Here is a 13,883-nt window from a genome sequence, read left to right as displayed (position 1 = left end):
TAGATGAGATTTTCCAGTGTTACAGATGCTTAATTGCACACTAATTCAAATTTCCTCTCAGTTGCTTAATTGCAGATTTAGACTTACATACAGAGGCATTCTTGCTTCTCTGGTGCAAGCTGTGACCCAAAATAAAAATCATGACAGTATCTCCTTGTGCATCTGGCTCTTGGATTTTCGCCTTACAGCTCTGAAATCCTTCTTCAATGATGGGTGGTCAGCTAATAGATTTTTTCTTGAAGCTGAAATCAAGTATTCAAAAGCAGACTTCTGAAATCTGGCATTCTCAGAATGAATCACAGAGAGGAAACATGCTAGCAAACCTCTCAGCTCCTACCATATGCTGACTTTCCCCAGCTTGTTTAAGGTCAGAGGTCTCCAAGAGGTAAAAGCCTTTAAGTGAAGTTTGCTTCACTTAGATAAATAAATGAGAATGATGAGAAAGAATTGCCTGGAAAGTCCATTCTGTTTTGGAGAAAACGAAGGTAAGCTCTCTCTCAGATAAGATTTCTATACAGCCTTACCCAGTGGTATTCTAAAAGCAGTAAAAATGCTGAGGAATAAAAAAAAATCTATTTATAGAGCTCCCAACTAGTTAGATATCATGCAAAACAGATCCTGAAATATGCAAGGATTTCACATAAATCATATTCCTACCTACAGGAGTAGAGGTGTGATAAAAGACCAGCACACAAGGCTGGACTCCTTCCTGGACTCTATTTCAATGACATACCAAGTGCTTCAGCTGTAGTTCCACCCTGACATTAGAATTTAATTAGTTTATTATTTTACTCAGATGCCACAAAATAATCAGCCTTTGGCTGATTGTACGTGTGCAAAGCCAGACTAGATTGCCATACCCTCGAATTTGTCTGGAAAAGCACAAAATATTTTACGAATAGTGTCAGTAATTAAATAATACTCAACACCATATTTAAGCAGTCTGTGACAGCTAATGACAGCTGCATAGCTCTAAGAGCTCATGCATTCTCAGAGATATTTTTAAACTCTGGCTGCTGAAATCCCTCAAAATTACAAAAAAACCTTCCTATTCTTAAAAATTATTTCAGTGCTCCAAAGATATCTGATGCCCTGGCATTTATAACAGATTCCAAAGTGCCATTTTTTCATAGTCAAATATATGTATATGCACAAAAGCACATATTCAAATTCATGTATGTATACTTGATTTCTATATATTTACAGGGAAAAAAATAATCCAGTGAAAAAGTGACTGCATAGGTATTGCGAGAAAGATTTCTCAAGTGAATTTTTCAAATTTTTTGGGATGAAGCCTAATCAAGACATCTCAAAATAAATGTCAGGAAAATTTAATCTTCTACAGTATCATCTCACAAACATGCTGAAGTGATGGCCTATTTCATGTGGTTTACCATAAAGTACAAAATATGTATTATTTTTAAAAAGTCACAGCTCTCGAAGGCATAAATGGATTAATTTACCATTGACCTAGAAACTGCTCCAAAACACTTCGGTTTAAGTGTCACAACCTCATTATGGCACTTCATGAAAAAAAGCCCCAAACCAATCAAACAACTAAAATGCACAAGTCTTGCAGTGAAGGCAGAAAATATTTGAGAGCAGCAATGTTCTGTGCTACTGAGCCTAGTGACCACGCAAACTGAGCTACAGAGGCACCTGCAAGATCTTATCCAAAAGAGTATCTGACAGTTGATGGCATAACAACTTTACTGATTTCACTTAATTTGCGAATTTTTATTTATGAACTTAATAGATAGCAAATTTGCAATCAGACTTTCGTCCTGTGAAGATACATGGAAGCTTATACTAAAGGACCTGGAAATCAATAGTCTGTCATAGAGATGGGGGATTTTTAAATTTTTTTTTAGCATGAGGATTTTTATCAAGTAAAATAAAGTTTTAGTAAAATAAATTATTTTTCTACAGAAATGGACAGATAACTCATCCTTTTAATTTTTATTTTAAAAGTGATAAATAATACACTGCTTAAAATACACTAAGTTTAATATTGCTCTGCTAAATCCCTTCACAATTGTTCTAGAGACAGAGTCACAGACCATGCTGGAGTCATGATGATTTGATTTAGTAATTCTGATTGACTGAAAGAGTGCAAACTGCTTTCTCCAGAAGGTTGTCTGAAGAGATAAATTCTTGGTACAGCCCACTAAACATAAATGCAAACCGGATCAGCTGATATTAGAGGCTGTAATGTACCTCAAATTTCCCTCTTTATAAAGGAAAGCAAAGAGCTGATGCAAATTGCAGCAAAAGATAGGCTATTGGGGGGAACATATATTTTCCCTTTTCCTCTATTTTTAGTAATAACAGGCAAAAAATCTTACAGATAAACATTGGATTTAAGTAGAAAGTGCCTATATGAAGAGGGAAGGGCACTTAAAACTAGATAATTCAATGAACTATACCACTGGCTGAATAAAAAGATTGCTATTTTACAAAGATTAGAGATGAAATTTGACATAAATACATGACTGATAGTTTTATGCCTCCAGAGGTTTAAGCTTCCCTCTAAAAATTGCCTTTGAATGATAAAAAAATTGTAAGTAATGGAAGGATGGTTGGTTTCAGAGATCTATTATAAATCTCCTCACAAGCCGCAAGTGAGAGAGGATGAAACTTCACCCAAATCTCAAACTTGCAGTGGAGCTGGACTGCTCAAAAGAGGGAATTCTACCATGTTCCCAGTCTCAGGAGATGAAAATACACACTACTGTCATCAGAAGTGCTGATGTGATTTATTTGAGACACAAATCTTGATGTTGACAGCTTTACTTCAAGCAACACGTGTGTATGTATATATAGTGTAAGTTACTAATTTAATTCTTTTGCTGAGCACAGTTTAGCAGATATTTTGCTTTAGGCTTCACTGTTCATCAGTGTTCACAGTGCTAGCCAATCTATCCAGGTTTCAGGCCAACAGGAGGCCACATTATATTTCCAAACCCTATGAGATACAGAATCACAGAATCAACTACATTGGAAAAGACCTCTGTGTGCTCTTGCCCTGTAGCTCCTGTCTGGGAGAAGAGACCGACCCCCACCTGGCCACAGCCTCCTTTCAGGGGATGCAGAGAGTGGCTGGGTCTCCCCTGAGCCTTTTCTCCAGGCTGAACATCTCCAGCTCCTGCAGCTGCTCCTCCCTGGGCTGGTGTTCCTCACCCTTCACCAGCCTCACTGCCCTTCTCTGGACTCGCTGCAGCATCTCAACATCCCTCCTGAAATGAGGAGTCCAGCCCTGGGCACAGCACTCGAGGTGCAGCCTCACATGCAGAGTACCAAGGACAGTCACTGCCCTGGTCCTGCTGGCCACACTGTTCCTGACACAGGCCAGGGTGCCATGGCCACCTGGGCACGCTGCTGGCTGCTGCTCAGCTGCTGTTAATCAGCACCCCCAGGTCCCCTCCTGCCTGGGCGCTGTCCAGCCACCCTGTCCCCAGCCTGCAGTGCCACCTGGGATTGTTGTGGCCAAAGTACAGGACACGGCACTTGGTCTTGCTGAACCTCGAATCATTGGATTCATTCCATGGATCCAGCCTGTCTGGGGCTTCTGCAGAGCCCTCCTACCCTCCAGCAGATCAACACACACCCCCAGCTTGGTGTTGTCTGTGAATTTCCTAATGGCAGACTCAATTCTCATCAGTAAAGATACCAAACAGGGCTGTGCCCAAAGCTGCTCATGGGGGATGCCACCAGGGACCATCCAGCAGCTGGGTGCAGCACCATTCACCACCACTCGCTGGGCCCAGCCATCCAGCCAGCTCTGACCCCAGTAAAGGGTGCCCTGTCCAAGCCATGGGCTGCCAGCTTTTCCAGGAGTGTGCTGTGGGAGATGGTGTCAAAGGCTTTGCTGAAGTCCAGGTACACAACATCCACAGCCTTCCTCTCATCCACCAGATGGGCTACCTCATCATAAAAGGATATCAGGTTGGTCAGGCAGGACCTGACCCTCCTAAATCTATTCTGGCTGGGTCTGATCCCCTGGATGTTCCCTTGAGTGTGATCACACTCAAGATGATACATCAAAGCTGTCCACTGAGTTCATCTGGAACTCGTGTTCCCAACCACATGAAACAGAGGTTCAATTACTAACCTTAAATAATTTTCTGTGTCTATTACTAATATAAAAGTATGGTAAAGAAAAGCAGTTCCCATAACAACGCAACAGAAATATTTTTCTTTATCAAAACCATACATTAATATTTTTTATTTGCTCAGAAATGTCAGATGTTATTAATAATTTTCTCCACATATTATTTATTTTTATAATAGAGTCATAAGAAAACAATAAAACACACTGCAAATAAAATGCATGGAAGAGATTTATCTGAACCCACTGTATGACATTAGAGAGTGAACATAGTCTTTATCAATATAGTTGTATTGACAGAGGTTAGCTCAACATAGGGCAGCTTATCTTCCTGGATTCCTTCAAAGAAATATGCTTTCCTAGAACCTGACTTGGGACTGACAAATCTTGGCCCTTACTCTGAGGGCCAAGGTCCTGTTTATGAGGTCCTGCCATTCAACAAATCAAGCCTACATTAGTGTTTTGTTTCCTATGAGGCAATCTGAAGCAAAACCCCTGTTGTCTCAACTCACTTTGGTTTGCATTGTGATTTCAGAGTGCACTACATACTAATGGAGACATAAACACAAGAATCCAGAACAAGTACCTTCCCTTGCTCCTTGGTTAGGCTCAGAGCACCTGCATATCCCTACAGATACCCACACTCTCAATGCATTTCCAGAGCTACTGCCATCTCCTCGCTGCCCTTCTCAAAGCTTTGCTCGGTGCCAACAATGTTGAGGCTGGTGGTGTAGACAAAGTCATTCCTCACACTGTGCCACCACGATGCATGCAGAATACTTAATCAAAAATATAAATACAAATTATTTTATACTTTGTTAGACCCATCAGTAGGAGTAACACATTTCACAGGAATAAGCACTCTTAGTCATGCAGAACTGTAAAATTCCTCTTAGTGTAAAAATAACACAGAACGCTTAAGTTTCCATGAATCATTAATTTTAATGCTTCCAGTGAAAATACTGAATCCATATTCTTCTCATTAGTTTACACCTTTGAGTGAATCACAGTTCAACTGAATTTTGCCAGCTGTCACTTTAAAGCAATCCTAGCCTCATAGTCCTCCCTAAATGTTCTGCTAAGTATAACTGTCAATTGAATATTGAACTACACAGGAATAGATGAGGCAAAATAAAATTTATTTACTAAAATCAGTAGTAAGAAATTTAGGATTAAAAATACTGTGATGTATACTAACACTACTGCATTCAAACTGAAAATACAACCTATAAATAAAGGTAAAATTATTACTTTAATGCTTCCAGCACATTAATTTCCTACAAAAAGACATTTCTATAGGCATAGTTCCTCAGCAAAAAGTTTTTTCACATCTCAAAGTATTTAAAACCATTAAAATCCCTTAAGCACTTAGTTTCTTGCCTTAAATCGTAGGATAGTTCAATATGCCAACTATTTTGTGTTTTCTGCCTTCATTCTGCTTTCTTTCCCTGCTTTAAAAGAGATTTAAGAAAAAGAAGAAATTTTCAGATAGATCACCCACCTTTCACCATCATCACCTGATACTGTTGATAGTGAGCAAATTATGAGTATCAGGCAGGCAACAGATCCTCTCACCCTACAAATTTCTAAACAATGCATAAAAAGACCTCGAGGACAAAGTGCATTATATAAAATAAAATTATTACAGTTCTAGGATGGTAGCGTCCCCTGCTTGGTCCAATGTGTAGCAAATCAAGAAGGCAGTGGCAGTAGGATCTAGATATGAGACAACTACTGGGAATTTATTTGAAATGTGCAATGAAATCAGCCAATTACTTACACTCTCCTCTCAGACAGGGATGGGGAAGTTTCATCAGTGCTGCATAGCAAGATTTGTAATATTCATCAGAGGGAAAACCTTGTCATTTCCAACAGATTGTCATCTCAATTTATACGATGATGAGAATATTCCTCCACAGAGAAATAAACAGTCTGTGCTCTCTCTGAACAGGGTATGCCTATATTGTTTTGGTCTTCCCTATAAAGAGTGCTTATTATCTGAAACTCTATACATCTTGTATTCAGTTGGACCAACCAATACCAAACCAACACACATTAATGTGTAATAATCCTTAGTATCCTTAATTGTCTGGAAAGCACCAGTACATTTTTTTATTTTCCATGCAAATTATGGTAAAATAATCCAACATTGAAAGCTTTTCTGAAATTGAGGCAGAAACATGGTTTTCTAGCTATGATTCAGAAACTGTACCATGATCCTATTTCTGGAATAGGAGGAAAGCACTCCCATTGCTATTCCTCCTACTGGTCCCCTGCTTTTATTGGTCACATCCACTCAGCTGCAAAAGAAATAGCAGCTCTGGTTTTGCTCCACTGCTTCTGGAAGAAAAAGAAAAGGTAGTTTCTGACTTTATCTCATTACATTGCAAACTAGAAGTGGCCACACTCTATACAACAGGAATTCCACATAGGAAAGTTGCATTGACTGCTCTGCTTGGTTACTGTTTAGTTTCAACAAATAAAATAATGGTATTATGTAGAAAAAATATGTTTTTATGAAAAGCAAAGGCTACATGAATATTTACTTGAGACAAAGAATTTAACCTCTATCTTTCTATTTTGTTGTTTCTCTGTATTTAAAGATCCTGTATTCTTCACCTACTCTAATTATTGTATTTTTTGAGCAAGGAACACACTTCACAAAGTCTCTACAACTGAAAAATATCACAGATAGTTCTGTGCTCAGTTACTTTTTAAATTGATTTGGGGTTTTTTTTGAAAGCATGTGTTATATGTGCTCACAGTTAGTTTTGGCTTGTGGCTTTTGGCAAGAAAAATTAGTTTTCCTGATTTCTACTACTGAAATCATGCTAATTAGGTTTATCTTAGAACCATAATGGTTCTCAGTTTTATCTTGTGTTTCTTCCTAGAGGAGGATGCAGATGTTACCTATAGATCAAAACAGCCCATTAATATTCAGTAAAGTCACCCTTCCCAGTTCACTGCATGCAGAGCAGATGCGTAAAAACTATCAGACCATTTTATTGACTGGCTGGAAAAACAAACTATGGAAAATATTGGGCCATGCACACTCCTGATTTTCAAGCAGGTGGAGGGGAAATGCTGGGGCAGCCCCACAGCTGGGGCAGCTCTCAGCCCAATTCCAGCTGAAACTCAGAAGCCAGCCAGAAAACAAGTACCTTTTCAGAGATAGTCTATGGAGCATTGGTGTGGATTGGGGTTAAAACACTGTCTTTATGAGCTCTGATGGCCACAAAATACAGTTCTCTGGCACAACAGAATTATGCAAAAAGAAAAAACCCGACTTGTGCAAACAAAATCATTTCTCTAGATACTCAACTCTAGGCCCATTAAATACTTCACAGTAACACATTTTTAATGTGTTTCAGCTGAACACTTAACAGTGTTCTTATTTTCCTGTCAGACTGAATAATTCTGTTCCACTTTTGGACTCCAACTGACATATTCTCACAAACTTAGTAAAATGATTAAACTTATTAATTGTCAATATAGCTGAACTGATTAACAAATGCACATTCTCCATTCTAGAAAGAATTCCACCAGATTAAAATTACTGTAGGTTTATTAGGCATAGCATGTTTTAATTTATAAAATTTTCAAATATTTATCCTTCAAAATTTTATAGCTGTGTACTGAGAATAATATTAATGTTTTCGATTACTGTCAGAATAACACTGCATTACCAGGTCTGCATTTGAGCAGAAAAGCTCTAGGTTTGTTCTCACCAAACTTCCAATAAAAGTACATATCACAGAATAATAAAAGAAATAATAGTAAATAACACTAACCTTGAATGTGAGAACATTTGTCATTTATTTCTGAATAAAAGAGCCTGTAAGCGTATTTCTCACAATACTCCTCTGAAATCCTTAAATTCCAAAATGATATAAAACGCACTTGTACAGCTATAAATATTTCCAAGGTATTTGCAATGCAAATCACTTTATTATTGTCTCCTGCCTTTGCCACTGCCCAGATTATTTAAAGACTACACAGTAAAGCACTGGTCCAGCACTACTATTTTCTGCCACTGTTAACATGTCAGAAGTCTTTAAAAACCACTTCACTGTCAGCCTTTCTGCCACTGTTATTTATATTCTCTAAGACAGGATTCAAAGCTTTTGAAGGCCACAGCAACCTACATGATGTGCACCACAATGTCTGCCACACCAACCCAGCTGCTCTCCTGTTAAAGCTGGCCAGCCTTTCAGTGATGCTCACCATCCTTACTGCCACAAGCCACCACTTGGCTTGAACTTGCAGCTTTCACAAAGATCATGCCCCTAGAACTTCTACATGATGGTTCTGAAAAATGTGTACTGTGCCAGTGCCATAAATAAGAACAGAAGAATCTTTATTTAGACAAAACTACGGGAGGAATCTCATGCCTGGCAGAGGCTGCTGGAAGGAGCTGCCCACATGCTCAGCCAGCTGAAGCTCAAGGTAAGATCAGATTCCACAGCTCTCCCTGTATGGATGAGGTGACACAGGCCTGAAAGTATACACAATTTTTTGGCTCTCTTCTGAATGTGGCATATTTTCTACATGTGCACGTAAGTCTGCATAGAGTAGGAACAGAGTCACCCAATTTTACAAGAATTTTGTTGTGGTATGAATGGTGAGATACAAGGTGGCTAATAACACATCTCCATCACCTGGAATTTTTAATTTTTTTTTTCATAGCACTGGGTTATTTCTGCAAAGAAACCTAAAAGCTGTTTTCTTTGATACTAAATTGTATTGTACTGAAATATGTGAAGCAACAAAATAGTTGAAAAGTCATGGCCTACTAAACAAGTGTAGCATAGCATACCTACTAACTGTTTGCTAATAAATACAATAAGAATTCTAACAAGACACTTTCTCTTATAGAAGTGGCTTTTTGTTTCATTTACTATTTTCATATAAGATAAATGAAAGAAAATAGAATTAATGAAACAGCATAAAACAGAAGTTCTGGGTAGGTATATAGATAATTTAAATTACTAGCATAGATATTAACAGCATAACTAATGAGTATATCTAGAATTTCTTATAGAATCTGGGGTGTCTTCCACAGGGCTCAAAGCAAATTGGGTTCCAAAAAGTAACATTTTTACTTGCATTCTGTTAAATCACTGTCTTTTAGTAACTTTTAGTTGCTAAGAAGTAACAGCCTGCAGAAATCCTTACAGTGGTGATAGGTATGTTTTATGTATAGAAATGTTTCCCAGTTTCCCAGTAACCCACTTTCACACTTTTGATCAGCAATGCACTTTTACAGGACTTCATAGTATATTTACAATTTTATGTCCCATGAATATTTAAGGATTTGTCTGCAGGTTTTTTACAAGGTAATTTTATTTCTTTACTGACCTTCTGATAGTCAGATAACTTTAAAAATTGCTTTAATCTCCCCTGGTTTCAGAAAAGACCAGCCTTCACTTTGCTACTTCTTAGCAAAAAGGAACTCACTCTAGCTGTCCTAGGAGTGCATTTATAAAACCCACATCTCATCTGACTATAAAATAGCCTAGTATTGCTTCCAATGCTTTAAAAGTTTTTGGTTAACATTTATGGAAACTGTTATGACAAAGTGCTGATTTCAAAGCCAAAGATTCAGCTGGAACCATGACAGCATGCACTGCAGCAGTCGGAGGATGCTTTTTCCTTCTCTACTGCACATGCCTGGTTCCTAAGAAGGAACCTACTGGCAACTCCTTTTACTTTCCATTTAGGTCTGTGCCTAGCTCTGGGCTTTGGATGTGTGCTTTGCTTAGTAACTGAAATCTGCAAGAGCTAGAAATACTGCTCATAGAAAAACAGTCTTTTTGAATTTGAATTCTGTTGAAATCAACATCATGTACAATGTGAAGATACTTGGTATGTTCAGAAGTTGTGCATGTTAGTATTCACATGTGCTACTGTATACAAGCAATTTAAGAAAAGAAAAAAAAATACTGGATTTGACAAAGACCAACATAAAGTTAAGTTGCTTTCAAACTACCAAAGCAGTATTAAAAAACCTTCAGAAGCAAAATCTCAACTTTTAAAATTAAGTTCCTTTGTGCTATGTTTTCATAAATAAAGGAACAACCCTCAAGGCCCCAATAAATACAGATTGAATAAAAATATTTTTTCAGTGAATTAATGTTCCAAATTTCACAATCAATAATTAAGTTAAAACTATCTCCTTTCTAATCCAAAATTTTCCACCTGCATCATTACTAGACGCATAAACCCATTAAATACTGCAAAATACATGACCAAGCAAAGAGCAAGGCAATGTTACTATTTTAATTTTGCTGTTTACAATGTTCATGAGAGATGCTCACTGTGAGACCCCTGGAAGCTAATTTATCCACCTCAATTAGCAGAAAAACTATCTTTCTATTAAGCTTGAATGCAAAAATAAAGAAAATCACTGCTTTCTTTTATACAGCTGCTGAAGTCTGTCAAGGTTGGCACACAAAAATTGAGATGAAACACAGAGATATTGAAATACAAAGCACTAAATTTTGGTATTGCCCTGGTTATTATAAAGTTAAATCTTGTTTATAACAGCATTACAACTCCTTTGTTTTGTAAAATATATAACTTCTTTATATAAGCCCCTCTCATATATATTTTTTTTAATTTTAATTGCTTTAACCAAATATAGTCTAAGGATCAAAGCTTAAGTTTCGTTGCCTTATAGCAGGTGGTTCAGGAAATACATTGAACCAAATCATGTTTTGAACATTTGCAGAGTTTCAGGACAAATTTCCTGAGCAGAACCTATTCCTATGGTAGGAATATCATGGCTTCTAGATAGTCACAGATATTGATGTAATTAGGGACAGATGCTGGAGCATCAAGAACCTTCAGACAGTCTTTCAAACACTAACTCTGATTATTTCTAGCCCAAGTGCTTGGCTAGATGCAGACTGGCCTGTATGGGCCAGTCTGACTCCTTGGCCACCAGAATTCAACTTGGTCTTTTTTCCTGAGAACATCAGTGAAATGCTGATAATAAAGTTACAACTTGCACACCTGCTTTTTTTGCTTCTTTCAGTACCATTTTCATTGCTGAAAGAATTAATATTTTGTGTTATTGAATCAATGCACAATTAACTGTTTAATCATTACATCAATGTACAAGGAAATCAGTAAGTTAATCACTCATTGCTGTCCATCAATCCGTGTTCAGGCCTTCATCTCACAATTTTTGTATTTGTTCAGTTTTGAACATGCTAGACATTGCTTTCACTAAGATTATTTTCACATATTTAGGTTAAATACCGGTGTACATATTTCAAATTAAAAACCATTAACCTGTCCTAAAACTTTGAAAGCTATTTAAACAAAACAGATTCTCTGTCTCAAAGAGATTCAATGTAACATATAGAAACAATAAAATAGGTAGGGGAAAAAAGTCAAAAGTACTCTAAAACAAATCAAACTAAGTAACAAGAATCATATAAAGTCCTTCTCAGCAATAATTACATTTGTAAGCAAAAACTGGGAAGAGGGAAAGAGAAGGCAGCACAAACATTGTGGTCTAAAGCTACAGGACAAGGAATGAAGCCAAGGCAAGAACTGCAAAGTTGCTTCACATCACTTTATATTGCACATATATAAATAAATAAATGGGGAAAAGATTTGAAAAGGACATCACAGGACAATACAGACTCTCTTTGGTTGATTTTTATTTTTTTTATTATTCTTTTACTTTTCAGGGGTTCTTTCAGCACCGACAACACCAAGCTGTTGTAGAACACAAACACATACTGTCCAGAATTAGCAGCTTTACATTCCAAGATCATTTAACTCTACATTGTTCATTAAAGTATCCAGGATGCAAAAGGAAATTTAGTTCTACTTTCCTTTTATTTAGTGACCCCTTAGCTCAAAAATCTGCCAAAGAAATAATTTTGAAAAGAGAATTTTTTGCATGTGGGATAATGTCTACAGTAATCACAGGGACTGCTAGTAGCAATAATACATATTGTCAAAAAATATATATACTTTAGTACTTACTTCCATAAAGTATCACAAAACAAGATACTCAGTTTGGTATCACAGCCAAGCATCCTAATTTTTGTGACTTTTTCAACTTGACATACTCAGAAAGAATACCTGAGGTCAGGAACTGTGTTTAAGAGCATTGCTACAGGAGGCTGTACAGAATATTTAGATGTCAATGTGTGAAAAAAGTAGTCATGCTGTAGAGGAACAGGCCTAGGGCACTCATGTCTCTGAATCACTGCCAGGATCAGCAGATCGTCACTGTTAGGAGGAGGCCGTTCTTTCTGCACAGCCCTCAACTATCATTTGACACCACTGTAAGAAGGGCAAGACAGCACAATTAAAAACAATGGATTTAAAAGGAGACAAGAATGAAATGCAGTTACTGGGCCTAAAGAATGCTGTACCTGGATTTGGTAACAGAAGTTTGCTATTCATTTTATAATCAACTTTTATGATCATCTTTGCTTCAGATTGTTTGTTCTGGTCGCATGCACAGGGTTTATTACATGTTAAAGAATCCCTCTATAATAGCATAAGTACTGAAAAAGACAAACCTGCTAGGCAATCAGGAGAAGGAAGGATATTTAAATCCTAACTGTATCAGAGGCTGAGCTTAAAAAGCTGTTGCCACTTTAAGTTAAGGGAGTGTTTGATTTGCCCTGCAGGGCCAAAATGCTCTAAGGACCATCTGGGGCAGGGGTGTGTGTGAGGGATTTTTTATTCTTGTTTAATCTTAGTGTAGGATTACATAGTTTCTCAGAGCCAAAATACTGAAGATTACTTAAACTGAACTGCTACTGGAAGATGGTTGTAATTAGACTGGTTTGCAATTAAGATACAGAGCATAAAATACATTTTTTACCTTTAGCTAAGTGCACAGCCTTATTTACCTGGATGAGGCAAATCTTGGCTTAAAATTGAGAACCTTAATAATCCTACTAATAGATTCTGCTGTTTTATCAATTGCACATGTATTACTATTCACAGGAATCAAATTAGGCATCAGCTAGCATGAAATTACATTCAGGATTAATATTAAAGAAATCTAGACAGGTACAACATACAAAGTTTTTAAAATATATTTTGTATAACATGACTTTGGAATTTCTGGTAATTTCAACAGAGTGCTTATCTAAACGAAAGAGAAAGACAGTGTGGGTCCATGTTAGGAACTATAAATCTAATTAATTGCTAAATGATATTATTATTGGAAGGCACAAACAATAGCAAAATCACAATAAATGTAATTTTGTGTTAGTATAGGAGCAATTACATGCTGATTTTTTTAAAGCAGCAAACTGACTGTGATGATACTGATTTTTTACATTTTTTTCTCCTACCTATACAAAACTAATGAATACATAAGCTTCTTAACGTATTAGCTACTCTTATTCAAAGTTTACCCATCGCTTTAAATCCTTTCAGTTTTATTCAAGTTCACTTACCTGAAAAGTATAAAACCGGGTCCCATTAGGAGGATGCACTTTAGGAGAGGCAGAGACAGTGTTCATATCCGAGAATATCATTTCTGGTCACACACAATACAATCCACAGAGAGCTACAGATGCAGAGCAGAGTGCTAAGCTCGGAGACAAATCCTTTTATACATTTAGGGAGGCAACTCGACAAAATTCCGTCTGCCCCATCCGTTCAGACGTACAGTGACAGCGCTTTGAATTCCTCACTCCTGCATGTGTGAGCTAAACTGTGAGGTCACCGCTCCCTGACCTCCAGCTCAGCTAGCCCCTCGTAATATGCACGATGAATAAAAATTAGAAATGCC

At 37.3% G+C, this 13,883-nt stretch overlaps 1 protein-coding gene across 12 annotated transcripts in view; it reads right to left on the bottom strand.

The window, feature by feature from the left end:
- Window positions 1-13,883, bottom strand: part of PPFIA2 (PTPRF interacting protein alpha 2) — a 288,488-nt gene that overhangs the window by 180,098 nt on the left and 94,507 nt on the right. For 4 of the 12 annotated variants that reach the window (XM_058805657.1, XM_058805652.1, XM_058805653.1 and 1 more), the window contains exon 1: window positions 13,546-13,864. The exons of 7 other annotated variants lie outside the window; for them this stretch is intronic. In XM_058805657.1, the coding sequence (XP_058661640.1) occupies window positions 13,546-13,626 (81 nt within the window). In that variant the 5' untranslated portion in view covers window positions 13,627-13,864. Of the gene's footprint in view, window positions 1-5,609; window positions 5,678-13,545; window positions 13,865-13,883 lie in introns of those variants that run through there. One more of the 12 variants, XM_058805654.1, reaches the window with a different exon arrangement.

This window comes from Ammospiza caudacuta, chromosome 5 (genome assembly GCF_027887145.1).
Source record: "Ammospiza caudacuta isolate bAmmCau1 chromosome 5, bAmmCau1.pri, whole genome shotgun sequence".
NCBI lineage: Eukaryota > Metazoa > Chordata > Aves > Passeriformes > Passerellidae > Ammospiza > Ammospiza caudacuta.
This window is presented reverse-complemented; position numbering and strand designations above follow the sequence as displayed.